Source organism: Mustela putorius, unplaced genomic scaffold, assembly GCF_011764305.1.
Source record: "Mustela putorius furo isolate JIRA1106 unplaced genomic scaffold, ASM1176430v1.1 tig00000275_pilon_pilon_pilon, whole genome shotgun sequence".
Taxonomy (NCBI): domain Eukaryota; kingdom Metazoa; phylum Chordata; class Mammalia; order Carnivora; family Mustelidae; genus Mustela; species Mustela putorius.
Window position 1 is genome coordinate 13,149,437 of NW_025421341.1, and position 14,767 is coordinate 13,164,203.

The window sequence follows — 14,767 nt, forward strand, 5'->3', positions numbered from 1 at the left end:
GTAGAAGCAGGGCCAGGAAACTGGATTCCAGGAAAGTGATTTCAGCACGGACTGAGCCCCAGCCAGTTCTGCGGCTGCTACCTCATCTATTTTCATGGTGTCTACGCTTCACGGGCTCCCCTATGACTTCTGAAATCCCATCTCAATCAAGCTCTTTCTCAACTGGAGCATGAGAACCTCCATCCAGTACTTACAACACATGGTCCTCTTTCTGGCCTGGGTTCCCAAGAAGAGCAAAACCTTGCTACCCCCAGTTTCTGCCACAGGCCTCGCCCTGCCCACCTTCCCCCATGCTTTACTGTGTCTGCGGACCAGGTGTGTGCACGTAGCCGGGTGCGGTGCCTGCGTCTGCAGACAGAGTGTTCTCGGAGCAGACAAAGACTAACCAGCTGGCATAAAGAGCAATCTGTACCACCACCTTGTGAAGCACCTGCTTAACTAACTGGCCCCATCACCAAAACACCAGAAAACCAGTAGTCAAGACTCCAAAGACTGAAGGCCTCCTGTTGAGGGGTCAGAAGAGCTGGGTTCCAGCCCCGGCACTTAGCAGCAGTTGCCCCTACCCTTTCCCCTGGGACCTGAACCCCCCCAGAGGACTGAGCACGAGGCCTCAACTATTCCACAGCTGCTCAAGATATACCTCTCTGGAGAAACCGTGACTTTCCATTTGCTCTGGTGCCGGCCTGCCAGTTCTTCAAAGAAGAACGCTCAATTCCTTCCCTTTACCCCTGAAACACACGCTCACTTTTGAAAAATCTGCTTATTTTAAAAGGCATGATTTGTGCCCCCCCCAATAATTTATGGGCCTCTTTTCTAACTCACTGATAAGAACAGCTCTGGCTAAAGTAGCTAAAAGAGATTTAGTGAGGTTTTAATGGAGGCCTCATTCCCACCTTGCTCCAGATTACCTCAGAAGTTTCTGAAGGCAGTGACACAGGCCCGGGCCACGGAACAACACAGGCAAGCTGTCACACTTTGTTTTTCTGCTTGTTAAGTCCAAATGCTCCTAATTAGTTACCCTGCCCACTAAGGCCTGGGTGGACAATGGCGCAGGGATCAGGGGTGCTGAGAGGCTATGAATACAAGTTCCTCAGGCTGCTGAGGCTTGGAGACTGGTGACTCGGTTGTGGGCACTGAGGCGCTGTGTTCCTGTGGACTGTGGATTCAAAGATGTCAGCTTCGTGTGAATAAAGGTCATCACCTGTTGCTTCTTCGGTGAAAGGGCAGCTGTGCTGGGTGCCCACTTAGGCTCGGCCTTTGTGTGCTGACTCTGTGAACAGCGCCCACAGAGAATAACTTTCTCTGATTGTTTGCTTGGTGGGGCAGAGCTGTGCAAAATTGCTCACATACTTCCTCAAAGAAGAATTCAGCAAAGTCTGTTTTTAAAAAGTGGCTTTGAAATCTCCTAAGCATTGCCTTTTGGCGACTGTAGTCACTAGCTAGAAAACTAGCTAGATAATCTTCATGGTGGGACCACCATTTGTGTCAGTTTTCCCCCGGTGCCCATTTTGATAAATGTGTAGGTCACAGAGATGACAACTTCTAAGTCCTATGTGTGTGAGGGACTAGTGAAAAAATGAACTGAAAAGCTGGCTAGCTGTTCAGTACTGTTTAGTGTTCGGGAAGTTTGCAACAATGAACAACATGATATTATCCCAATGTATAATAAGTGTAGATCTTTAGTTTTAGAATTCTGTGCATTGTTTTACAGAGAAGCTCTTCTAATGTTTTGTTTAGGGGCTAACATTAAATTAGTTTGTTTTCCTTGGGGACAAAGTGTGCTAATAACTTTGGGACAGTGTATGTATTCATCCATACACTGAATGTTTCCATGCCCAGTTGCTACGTGTTTACTGCTTTGGCATAGAACAAGCAGTTCAGACCATTCTAGGCAACTCTACAAAGGTGGCAACACATTTGATTTACTTCTCTCTTTCTCTATGGCTCTTGAGTGCTATGGGGCCTTCTCTACTGGCATCCTTCCCACTTCCCATCTCGTAAGTACTCCAAATTCCAGACTGTTCCATCTCTTTCATCATCACGTCTGTTGAAATTTATCTCCCCATGAATACCATCCTGTGTTTCTTTTTTTTTTTTTTTTAAGATTTTTTTTTAATTTATTTATCAGAGAGAGGGGGTAGGGAGAGTGAGCACAGGCAGACAGAGGCAGAGGGAGAAGCAGGCTCCCTGCCAAGCAAGGAGCCCGATGTGGGACTCGATCCCAGGACGTTGGGATCATGACCTGAGCTGAAGGCAGCTGCTTAACCAACTGAGCCACCCAGGCGTCCCCCATCCTGTGCTTCTAACTTATTAATAAGACAAGAGAATTTGTGCCAAAATAATTTATTCTTCTCAGGTAGTATTTTATATTAACTGGAATCTAAATGCCTTAGCTGGAAGGTAAGGTCTAGTTTGGGTATTTAGGGCCTGGAGGAGGTGACTGTCCCACAAGCCAGTGTGGTAGGTGGTAGGCCGTGGAGGGGGCGGCGCAGAGGGGCTACTCAAAGCCGCTGCCTCACCCATGGGACCATCCAGTATCCTTTCTCATGAATCACACACGAATGGAATCATTCAGTGCTTAGCTTACATATGCCCCAAAGGGGAGTAACACCAGAAGATTTAGTCATTAGAATACATTTTAGGTTTTGTCACAAGAGCACAGGTAGCCAAAACTAAGAAGTTAAATCTGACCTTTCCTTTCAGTAAGTAGAAGGAACTTGAGAAGAATTCTCCTATCACTTACATAGTCTGAGGAATGAACTGTTAAACCAGAGTTCTGATTTGCTCCTTAAGAGCAACTATGACCTTTTGAACATTTAACTTACATATACTAATGTATTCTACTGGTACAATGTGGAATTTTCTTATCAGCAATGTAAGTAAGGAGATGGTCTGTCACATACTTCACAGGGAAAGGAGAGCGCTAATACAGAAAGCTAGTGTAGTCAGAGTTACGGTACTGTTCCTACTGTCCCATTGGGGCTTATCTTTTTTATTGTATTCCTATCTTAAAGTCTTCTCCTGGATTTGTGATTAATGCTAGATAGATAGAAAATAAGACACAAATTCTTTTGTACTTCCCCCTCCTGAAGTATCAAAGCAGGAGAAAGTTATAAAAAGTGCCTCAGTTTCCCCGTTCAAAACATGCCTCAACACTGTCCATTCATTCACAGATGCTTAGTCCTTGTCTACCATATGCTTTAGAAAGAACTGCTGTCAGTTACAAAACAAAACACTGCATTCACACCTCCTCCTCCAGAAAGTTTCTGCTTATGATTTTATTTTGTAAAAATTCAGTATATTACATTAGATTTACAGTCAAAGAGCATGGATTGGTAAGATTTTCTAACAGTATCTACTTGCTGAACAGAAATTCACCTGAAATTCTAAACTGAAGAAATGACAGGCTCAAGTCTGTGCCCCTCTGAGCTCCTAGGACGTGGAGAGCCTCTGCTGCCACCTTTTGCCTTCTTTGGACCTGCTACGAGGCAGAAGGAGTACTTGGTTCTGTCTTAGGTGTTACATGTTATAATGCTGCCAACTGATGAAAGGCAATGACTCTGTTGTTCAACTACTACCTTTACGAAGAGCTAGTAAAACCCAGCGAGCAACTTACCGACCGGTGAAATAAAAAGACAATTAGGGACTCGGCACCAGCATCAGCTACAAATTTTGCCAATCACTGGTGCTCCCTGGCTAATGGCAGGCAACTACAGCTCCCGGAACATCAGGAGGCAGTTCCTTTTGCTAAGCATCGTCTACTATTTGTTTCCTTGCATCCAAGTGGACAAAAGCAAAGCAGAAGACGCACAAAGGGACCAGTAAATTCAAATAATGAAAAGTGGGGAGAAAATGGTCTTGAATGTAACATCAGAAGCATGAAGGTAGTTTGAAATCTTCAGCCAAATAGTTGAATTGGGCCTATCTCCTAAACTTTGGGATTGTCACTTACAAAAATGAAAGCAGAGATACAAGAAGGGTGCAATTTTTTTGGTATGAGAATTTTTTAGCATCTTTACCTTAGGTATTATTAGTGTTTTGTGTACCGTATGACTTTAAGATTATTATATATATCCCCCTTTACCATGTGTAGTCAATTCGTACCTTTTTGATTTTTGGAGAGGAAGATGTCTACGTTTTGTTTTTTAAATGAAAGCTACTGGGAAAAAATCCAGTTTACTTAAGAGGAATTTGTAGAAAGCAATCTATTGCCTTTAGGAAGGATATTTATATTATCATTATTCAAAATCTATAACTCTTCAGTTACTTGTGTTAGCCTATCTTCTACTCCCTTGCAAAATTTATAAACAAAATTTATAAATTCATTTTTCTATAGTTATTTTATGTGATCTGTTTTTATAGAGACCTTTATTTTAGGAGTGTGGAGGGTAATGAAATGGCGGTAAATAACTTACTCTAAAACTCCTGAAGCTGACATGAAAGCGGACAACCCAGTGGTCAGACATTGGCCAAAATGGTACAGGACAATATGGGGCTGGCAGCCGGCTCCTCTAGTCAGGCTGGACTGCCTGCTGTCATGGACACTCTGTCACAGAGCAACAGTATTTTTTTTTCCTCTCGTGCTCCCTTCTCTTACATATTCACAAGAACAGTTCAGATTCAGAAAACATGCCTGACATTTACTCAGAAACCAAGGGAAAATGGGGTGGAAGGGCCCTTCAGTACTGATAGCCTAGATGCAGACAGATCAAAGCTAAATTCAATTTAGCCACCTCAGGCAGAAAAAGTAATTGAATTAAACTTCCTCTAAATATGATAAGTTTGGGGGATCTTAAAACCAGGCACAAAGAACCAGGTTAGAGTGAGCTGTTGCGGATTAAATGAATGCACCGAGCTCTAGCCCGTCCCCCCCGCCACCCCTGCCAGGGAGTTTGATGAGCTGCTGATTGCCTCTATCACTTTACTACTGAGGCTGAAAACTGATTAAGCTGCTTATGGGGCTCCAGGGGCTAATGGGCTGGCCCACCAGGAATACTGCTGTCACTGACTTAAGGAAGCTGCGTGGCATATGTGGTTTGATTATTATAAGGGGGGAAAGTCCACAAGGCATAGGAAAGCTTTAAAAAGCAGGATTTATCACACCAAATGGATACACTACTTTGACACCCTAAAATGAATATGGAACTTCTCTGATTCTTTCTCTTCATCTGGCATAAAAACTCATTTTTGAAAGGCTTCCTCAAAGAGTATTCACTTTGGACCCCGCCCATTCTGTTTGAAACTACCTTAAAAGAATACGTCCAGGCCTTTAAACATACTTCTCAGGTGGCTCCTCAGATACTGTGTCAGGTAGAGTCCTAGAAAATAGGTGAGTGTCTGATGGATATTTTAATTGCGTCTTCTCCTTGCATGCCACTGGGCAATAGTAATTAAGAATAAACCTTTCGGGGCGCCTGGGGGCCTCAGTGGGTTTAAAGCCTCTGCCTTCCGCTCAGGTCATGATCCCAGGGTCCTGGGATGGAGCCCCGCATCTGGCTCTCTGCTCAGCAGGGAGGCTGCTCCCCCCTAACACCCCCCCCCCGGCCTTCCTCTCTGCCTACTTGTGGTCTTTGTCAAATAAATAAAATAAAATCTTAAAAAAATAAATAAAATAAACTTTTCCCCACCCCGGCCAGCAGATCATTGCTGCTTGTTTATGTAGTAAAGGGTACGTGGGCCTGAACAAGTGGGAGGAGCTGATGTGTGCAAACACGTTAAGCCTGATGCACATGAGAAAATTAAAACCCTACCGTTCTCTCAGACCTTCCCAACTAAATGCCCTAAAACCACTTGTACCATTTAAAATAACTTTCCTCCCTCAGGGTGTACAAAGAAAACACAAGTCTTAAGTTAAAAAACAACACTTAAAGTAGTTTAAAGTCTTGAAAAATGACTGAAGGATTTGAACAGTTTTTAAGTGGACCTCATTTCCCTGGGCAAAACCACCAGTGAGGAAAACAACAAACAACAGAATTGGAGCAGTAGGAGATACTCTGGAAGTTGCCACAATTGTTTTTTCAATTAACTCTTGAAAGAATAGATACATAGAAAGTACTGCTTTCATTTAGTGTCTAAAAGCTTCTGAGGGAGTGAGTTGTTGATTTAAATGATTAACCAAAGCTTAACATATTCAGAACTTTGGGCTGAACAGACTAGATGTTGGTTTTCTTCTTGGTTGCTATCCTGGTCAGTCATTAAAAGGACAAGCACCAATACAAATTTTAAAAGATGATTTTGACTCTTATATGCTCTCTTATGTTTTATTAAACTTTAAAGTCCTCCAACTGTTTGACTTAAGCACAAGTCAAAGAGCTTCCTAGAGTCACTGCCTTTTAGATCTTTTTCTCCTTGTACAATTTTCTTGAGATATTCTCATACCATAAAATTCACTCTTAAGTATACAATTCAATGGGTTTTGGTATATTCACAGTGCAATGTGCACCCAGTGTGCAACCTTCACCACCATGTAATTCCAGGACATTTTCATCAGCCCCAAAGGAAACTCTGGGTCATTAGTAGTCACTCCTCATTCCCTTGGTCTCCCCACATGCCGGCAACCACTCAGCTATTTTCTGTCTCTATGGGTTTGCCTATTTTGGACATTTCATTTAACAGAATCATAAAACATATATTTTCTGTCTGGCTTCTTTTGGTTTGATGTTTTTATGGTTCACTCTTGTTGTAGCCTCTATTGTTACTTTGCTCCTTTTTATGGCCAAATAATATTCCATTGTCTGGATATACAAATTTTTTTTTTTTTTTATTTGACAGAGAGAGATCACAAGTAGACAGGCAGGCAGAGAGAGAGAGGAAGGGAAGCAGGCTCCCCGCCGAGCAGAGAGCCCGATGTGGTACTCGATCCCAGGACCCTGAGATCATGACCTGAGCCGAAGGCAGCGGCTTAATCCACTGAGCCACCCAGGCGCCCTGGATATACAAAATTTTATCTGTTCATCCACTGATGAACACTGGGTTACTTCTACTCTTTGGCTCTTAGGAGTATAGCTGCTCTGAACATCTTTGTACAAGTTTTATGTGGACACCAGTTTACAGTTCTCTTGGGCATACTCTAGGAGAGGAACTAATTACTGGTTCTTATAGTAACTGTTTAGCTTTTTGAGGGAACACCAAACTGTTTTCCACAGTGGCTCTACCATTTTACATTCCCACCAGTAATGGATGACATATCTAGTTTCTCCACCTATCTTTGCCAACATCTCTTACTGTCCTATAGTATCTTTTTATAATAAGGTTTTCCCCCATTTTGAATAGAAATTGATTATCCAAGCATATGAAGAAATTACCCCAATGATGGCAGAATTCAGTGCCTAGACCATAATCAACTAAGACACTTTCCCAGTGAGAAAGCAGAAATGAAATGGCCCTTCTGAGCGCTCACCTGCTGCAGATCAGCGAGGGAATACAGGTGGATCTGTTGAAGGAGGTATTCTCTGGGGAAAATTCTGAAAACAAGGACAGAAACATAAATGAACTGCGGTGCTGCCACAAAGCAAGTTTTGTCTCTTTCAAGATCCCTTTCCACCAATACTTTTCTTCCCAGCATTCTCTGAGAAACCTCTTAACAACACCCCTTTTCTTTACACAGATACTAAGATGGAAATAAAAGTTTGATCTTTGACTTTTTTTTTTAAATTCCGAAATGAGTTTATTTCAGGACAAAAAGGAGTAATGCTCTGTTTTGCTGTTTTAACTGTGCAGTTGACATACAATATTCTATTAGTTCCAAGGATTCAACAGTGATTAAATAGTTGTATACATGAAGGGATCACCAAAATTATCATCAAAGTTGTAAATGAGCTATATTCTCTATGCTGTACACTGTATCACTGCTTATTTTATAAGTTTGTATCTTTTAATCTCCTTGCCCTCTATTATCCCTTACCCCATGCCACTCCCCTCTGTCAACCACCATATTATTCTCTGTCCCTATGAGTGTTTTATTTTGCTTTCTTAGACTCCACATGTAAGTAAAATCATATGGTATTTGTCCTCTCTGTCCTATTTTACTTAGTATTATACTCTCTAGATCCATCCATGTTGTTGCAAATGGCAAAGTTTCATTATTTTTTTTATGCCTGGGTAATATTCCATTGTATGTATATGCTACCTCTTCTTTACCCATTCATCTACTGACAGATATTTAGGTTGCTTCTTATCTTGCTTGGTTATTGTAAATAATGCTGTAATGAATATAAGGGTGCATATTCTTTTCAAATTAGTTTTTTTCTGTAGATAAATACCCAGAAGTGGAGTTGATGGATCATATGTGTTTAATTTTAATTTTAATTTTTTGAGGAACCTACATACTATTTTCCATGGTGATGGCAGCAAATTACATTCCCTTTCCCCCAAATCCTCACCAACACTTGTTACTTGTCTTTTTGATACTAACCATTCTGACAGGTGTGAGTGATATCTCATTGTGATTTTGATTAGTGATGTCAGCATCTTTTCATGTTTCTGTTGGCCCTTTATGGAGAAATGTCTTCGGATCCTTTGCCTATTTTTTTAATTGGTTTGTTTTTACATTACTGAATTGTGAGTTCTTTATATATTTTGGATATTAACCCCTTATCAGTTATGTCATTTGCAAATATCTTTTGTCATCCAGTAAGTTATCTTTCCATTTTGTTGAGGGTTTTCTTCACTGCGTGAAAGCTTTTTACTCTGAAATAGTTCCATTTGGTTTTGTTTTGTTTTGTTTTTGCTTATGTTGCCCTTGCCTGAGGAGACAGATCAAAGAAATACTGCTAAGACCAATGCCTAAGAACCTACTGCCTATGTTTTCTTCAAGGAGTTCTGTGGTTTCAGGTCTTACATTTACATCTTTACCCAATTTTGAATTTGTTTTGTATTTGATATAAGAAAATGGTCCCGTTTCATTCTTTAGCATGCAGCTGTCCAGTTTTCCCAACATCATTTATTGAAGAAATTGTCTTTTCCTCATTGTATGTTCTTGCCTTCTTTGTTGAACATTAATTGAACATATAAGCATGGGTTTATTTCTGGACTTTTCTATTTTGTTCCATTAATTAATGTCTGTTCTTGTGCCATTGCCATAGTGTTCTGATTACAATGGCTTTATAGTATAGTGGGAGATCAGGGTATGATACCTTCAGCTTTGTTCTTCCTTCCAAGATTGCTTTCGCTCCTCAGGGTCTTTTGTGCTTCCATACAAATTTTAGGATTGTTGTTCCAGTTTTGTGAAAAATGCCATTAGTATTTTCATAGGGATTCTGCTGAATCTGTAGATTGGAGCTAGGAGATTTGGATAGTACAGATATTTTAACAATATTAATTCTTCCAGTCCATGGTACATCTTTCCATTTATTTGTTTCATCTTCAATTTCTGTCATCAGTGTTTTACAGTTTTCAGTGTATAGGTCTTTCATTTCCTCAATTAAATTTATTCCTAGGTATTTTATTCTCCTTGATGCAACTGTAAATGCAATTGTTTTCCTAATTTCTATTTATGATAGTTTTATTAGTGTATAAAAATCCAAGTGATTTCTGTATATTAATTTTGTATCCTGCAACTTTACTGATTCATTTATTCGAATGGTTTTTTAGGGAAGTCATTAGGGTTTTCTATATATAGGGTCATGTTATTTGCGAAGGGTCACAGTTTTACTCTTTCCAGTTTGGATGCCTTTTATTTCTTTTTCTTAAATGTTTCTTGAAGCTAGGGCTTCCAATACCATGTTGAATAAAAGTGGTGAGAGTGGGTGTCTTTATCTTGTGCCTGATCTTAGAGAAAAAGATTTTAGCTTTTCACCACTGAGTATGTTAGTTGTGGGTTTGTCATATATGGCCTTTACTATGTTGAGGTATGTTTCTTCTGTACCCACTTTGCTGTGTTTTTATTATAAGTATATGTTTACTTTTGTCATGCTTTTTCTGCATCTACTGAGATATTATATAATTTTTACCCTTCTTTCTGTTGATGTGGTTTATCAAGTTGATTGAGTCTGTGGATACTGAGCCATCCTTGCATTCCTGGAGTAAATCCCACTTGATCACTGTGTATGATCCTTTCAATGTATTATTGAATTTGGTTTGTTAATATTTTGTTGAGGATATTTATGTGCATGTTCATCAGCAATACTGGTCTGTAATCCCCCCGCCCTCTTTTTTTTTTTTTTGGAATGTCTTTGATTTTGGTATTAGGCCAATGCTGGCCTCACAGAGTGTATTTGAAAGTGTTCCTTTTCTTCATTTTTTTTGGAATAGTTTGAGAAGGATGGGTCTTAACTCTTCTTTAATGTCTGGTAGAATTCACCTATAAAGCCATCTGGTACCAGACTTTTATTTGTTGGGAGTTTTTTGATTATAGATTCAATTTCATTATTAATAATTGGTCTGTTAAGATTTTCTATTTCTTCTTGATTCAGTCTTGGAAGACTGGGTGTGTCTAGAAATTTATCCTGACCTTTGATTCTAATATAATACAAGGTGCTATGAGTCCCATGTAGTGGCCCAGGGATGAGGACCAGGGCATCAGGTTTCTTGCACCAGCTGGGTTCCTCACAAGCTGTGTCATCTCAGTCAAGTACTTTCATAGGGATTCTGCTGAATCTGTAGATTGGAGTTGGTAGATTTGGAGAGTACGGACATTTTAACAATATTTTTCCGGTCCATGGTACGTCTTTCTATTTATTTGTGTCATCTTCAATTTGAATTTATTTTGTATTTGATATAAGGAGCTAGTAGATTCAGCTTTTTCACTGTTGTATAAAGATGAATGAATACAATGTCTTCAAATATCTTTCTAGTTCTGTGCCTAAATTAACAGATTTTGGAGTTGAGAAAATTGATTGGTGTGGCAACATGTGTATCTTTGTCTAAAGGCTTCTATGGCTTTCATTAATGGGGACAATGGTGCTGAGTATCACATTAATGAACTATCCTCTTACATATATAGTGATGAATTTTTGGATAGGTACAGATGGGAATAATGGGATGAAATATTTACATTGGGAGTCTCTGACAAAGTCTAGTATCTTTAGCTGCCGTCAGTTCACAGCATCTGGATAAATAACACTGAATAGGAAACAACGATGAATTATGGGCAAGCAGGTAGGTACCAAAGTGTTGATGGTCAGAACCTTCCCCCACCAACACATATACATTCCCCAAACAAAACTCATGGTGCTTGCTAGCATTTTTTCTGTCTTATGTGGTACTATGCAATCTTCCTGTACCCTAAAGGGAAGAAGCAACCAATTTATCCAACTAACATTTATGACTGTCAAGCACTGTGCCAGGCACTAGGTAGATAATTAGGAACAAGACAGTCCCAGTACTAAGTTCAAGGAGCACTAAGTCAACTGAGGAAAAGGTATATAAACTGATAACTGAGAATGATAAGTTATGGACAGGATACGTACTTTTAGAATGGTTTAGCATGTTGGATCCCAAACCTTGGCTGTCTATTAAAATCACTTGGGGGTGCCTGGGTGGCTCAATTGGTTGAGTGTCTGCCTTTAGCTCCGGTCATGATCCCAGGGTCCTGGGATCAAGCCCCACATCGGGCTCCCTGCTCAGCAGGGAGTCTGCTTGTCCCTCTCTCTCTGCCCCTGCTAGTGCACTCGCTCTCTTGCGCACTCTCAAATAAATAAATAAAATCTTCTAAAAAATAAAAAAATAAAATCAGGTTTTAGAAGATGACAGGGTATAAGCATGGGGGGAACCCAGAAATTAGTTGTTAAACAAAATAAAAGTCTGCTGGTGATTAGTGCAGCCAAGGTTGAGAACCACTGACCTAATATCTAGCTCATTGGGCAATTCAGTGTTTCAGTTCAGTATGCATTATTGGACAAACCCTAGAGACTAAATCATTCATTCCTCCATTCATCTTTCTATCCATCCAATACTGATTAAGCACACCTATGTGCCAGCCCCTGTACTAAGCCACGGAAGAAAGGGCATTGAACCTATTAGATGAAGTCCTTCCCCCATGGATGCCTGGGGTAGGCATATGCTAGTTTGGAGTTCTCCTGGGAAGTATGACAGGCTCCGGAGAATTCTGCTGAAAAGCTCTGTTTCATCCACAGAAATGAGAACAGACTGAGTGGCAAGGCCCTTATATTCTGGGAAATACAGTACAGTTTCAGGCTGGGTTCCCTTCAACTCTGTTGCTTCAAGGCCTCACCTGTGGCAGGAAGTGGGTGTGCACTCCAAGCCCAGTGAGGCAGGTTGTAGGGCAAGTGTCTACTCTTCCAAGTGAGAATAAGCTTCCCTACCACAGAGAGGCTCCCTGTTGTAGAAGGTAGACCACTTCCTTTTTCAACAACACACATGTAAGACAGAGAGAATGGAGAGATCTATTCCTCATGGCACCCTATAGTGTTAAGCACCAGTAACAGTAAGGGGAGCCCACTGTGGGCTGGGCACTTGACACACATCATTTCATTTGATTCTCACAATTGTCTGGCATGTTAAGTACAACCTCCCTTTTACATAAGAAAAAACTGATGCTTAGAGGCAAAGACTAATTTGCCCAAAGTCACAAAGCTGGGATTCAAGGCCAGGACTTCCTGCCTCCAAAGGCCTGTATTCCTTCCAGTTTCTTGAAGGTGGGGGTAGTGGAAGGAAGGAGGTGGGCCATCTAATCTAGCCATACAGTGCATATCTCTCCTAGGTAGAAGTTTCTATCTGTTTAGGCCAGGAGCCATAGAGAGGCACTGGTGCTTTTTAAGCAGGAAAGGGGCACTGATATACTTTGTCCTGCCCACTTTCTGAAGGCGATGAGAAGGCGGACAGGCTGTAGGCAGGGACAGTGCTGACACAGATCTGAGAGTCTGTTCTAGGGTAACCGCAGAGGATGGTGAAAGGAGGGGAGGGAAGAGATAACACAAGAGACCTTTTGCAGGAACTGACGATGTTTAGAATTAGTGAAAGAGGGGATGACTGGGGGGCTCAGCTGGTGAAGTGTCTGCTTTCGGCACAGGTCATGATCCCAGGATTCCGGGATCGAGGACTGCGTCGGGCTCCTTGCTCAGCGGGCAGCCTGCTTCTCCCTCTGCTTTGCTGTTCCCCTGCTTATGCTCTGTCTCTCTCTCACTCTGATAAATAAATAAATAAATAAATAAATAAATAAAAGAATTGGTGAAAGAGGAGAGAGGAATCAAAGGTGACTGAGATATCTAGCTTAGATGACAGGACGGTGAGGTCAGTGGCCTGCCTAGGGCAGGCTGTCAGACAGGGAAGGGGATAAGGAATTGAGTTTCCTGTGTGCTGACTATGAAGTGCTTGTAGGAGGGGCAGGAAGTATGGCCCTTGGAAATAGGGATGGAGAGATGTGGAAGACTCAGGGGGCACTTCTGACATCAGCACAAAGGTGACAGTTAAAGCTGTGGGAATGGATGGGATGGACCTAGGAGGGAGCAGGAAGGGGCTGAGCAGGGACAGAGGTTCTTTGTTGTTGTTTGTTTACCTTGTGTTGCCTGGAATTCTCTCAAGTATACACTCTGGTGTTCTGCAATTTTTCTCCTACTTGAAAAATTCTTGTTTTGAAAATAACCAGGATGTTCACATGTACTTGGGTTTCTAACATTTCCTCTATTTGTGAAATGTTTGTATCCTCATACCCTTCACTTGGTTACCCCTAATGTTAACATCTTACACAGCCCACGGTGCACTGACCAAAAACTCACAAATGAAGCATTATGTAGATTATGGACTTTCTTCAGATTTCACCAATTGTTTTACTAATGTCCCCCCCTTTTTTAAAAAAAGATTTTATTTATTAATTTGACAGAGAGAGAGATATCACAAGTAGGCAGAGCAGCAGACAGAGAGAAAGAAGGAAAAGCAGGCTCCCTGCTGAGCAGAGAGCCCAGGACCCTGAGATCATGACCTGAGCTGAAGGCAGAGACTTAAACCACTGAGCCATCCAGGTGCCCCTGTCCTTTTTTTTTTTTTTTTTTCCTATTCAAGGATCCAATTTGGATATATCTATATAGATACATATATATCAAGCATATATATTTAATATATATTAACATATTTAAGCATTTGCAAGAAATTGAGTTTATACAGAACATATGTGCAGAATAGGAAACCTAAGAGAATCTTAGAGTAGGGCACCGAGGGTAGCAATGTACAATTATCTAATATGGGGACATGGGACATTTGAGAATGGTTCAGTACGAGGAATAATCTTCCAACCACAACTGCTTAATAATGAAATCCCTTAAATAAAGTACAACAAAAGCAATGTGGCAGAAAAGCACTAAGAAATGGAGACAGATGGGGCGCCTGGGTGGCTCAGTGGGTTAAACCTCTGCCTTCAGCTCAGGTCACGATCTCAGGGTCCTGGGTTCGAGCCCCGCATCGGGCTCTCTGCTCAGCAGGGAGCCTGCTTCCCCCCTCTCTCTCTGCCTGCCTCTCTGCCTACTTGTGATCTCTGTCAAATAAATAAAATCTTAAAAAAAAAAAAAAAAAAAAGCAATGGAGACAGAGTGAATCAAGTAAGTAGGCTGGAAAACCATTCCAAGATTAGCTTCTGCCTCTTCTGCTGGTTTGTGCAGACGGAGGTCAGCTGGACACTGAGAGAAGGAAAGTGACTGAAATGGGCTGCAGGAGGAACAAACTCGGGGTAGTTCTCGCAGGCCTCTGCCCCTTAGTTCTTTCTGTTCTAAAATCCTAAAACCTCTATCACAGAGTATACAGGAGATAAAAAATAATTATAAACTTACAGACCAAATCATACTAGTATGCTCTTATTAGAGTATTACAGCCAGTC

The 14,767-nt window shown here is 41.2% G+C and overlaps 1 protein-coding gene across 4 annotated transcripts in view; it reads right to left on the reverse strand.

Annotated features, from left to right (window-relative positions):
* PLEKHM3 (pleckstrin homology domain containing M3) overlaps window positions 1–14,767 on the reverse strand; it is a 178,644-nt gene that overhangs the window by 66,712 nt on the left and 97,165 nt on the right. For all 4 annotated transcript variants that reach the window (XM_004764266.3, XM_013062300.2, XM_004764267.3 and 1 more), the window contains one exon: window positions 7,400–7,463. In XM_004764266.3, the coding sequence (XP_004764323.1) occupies window positions 7,400–7,463 (64 nt within the window). The remainder of the gene's footprint in view (window positions 1–7,399; window positions 7,464–14,767) is intronic.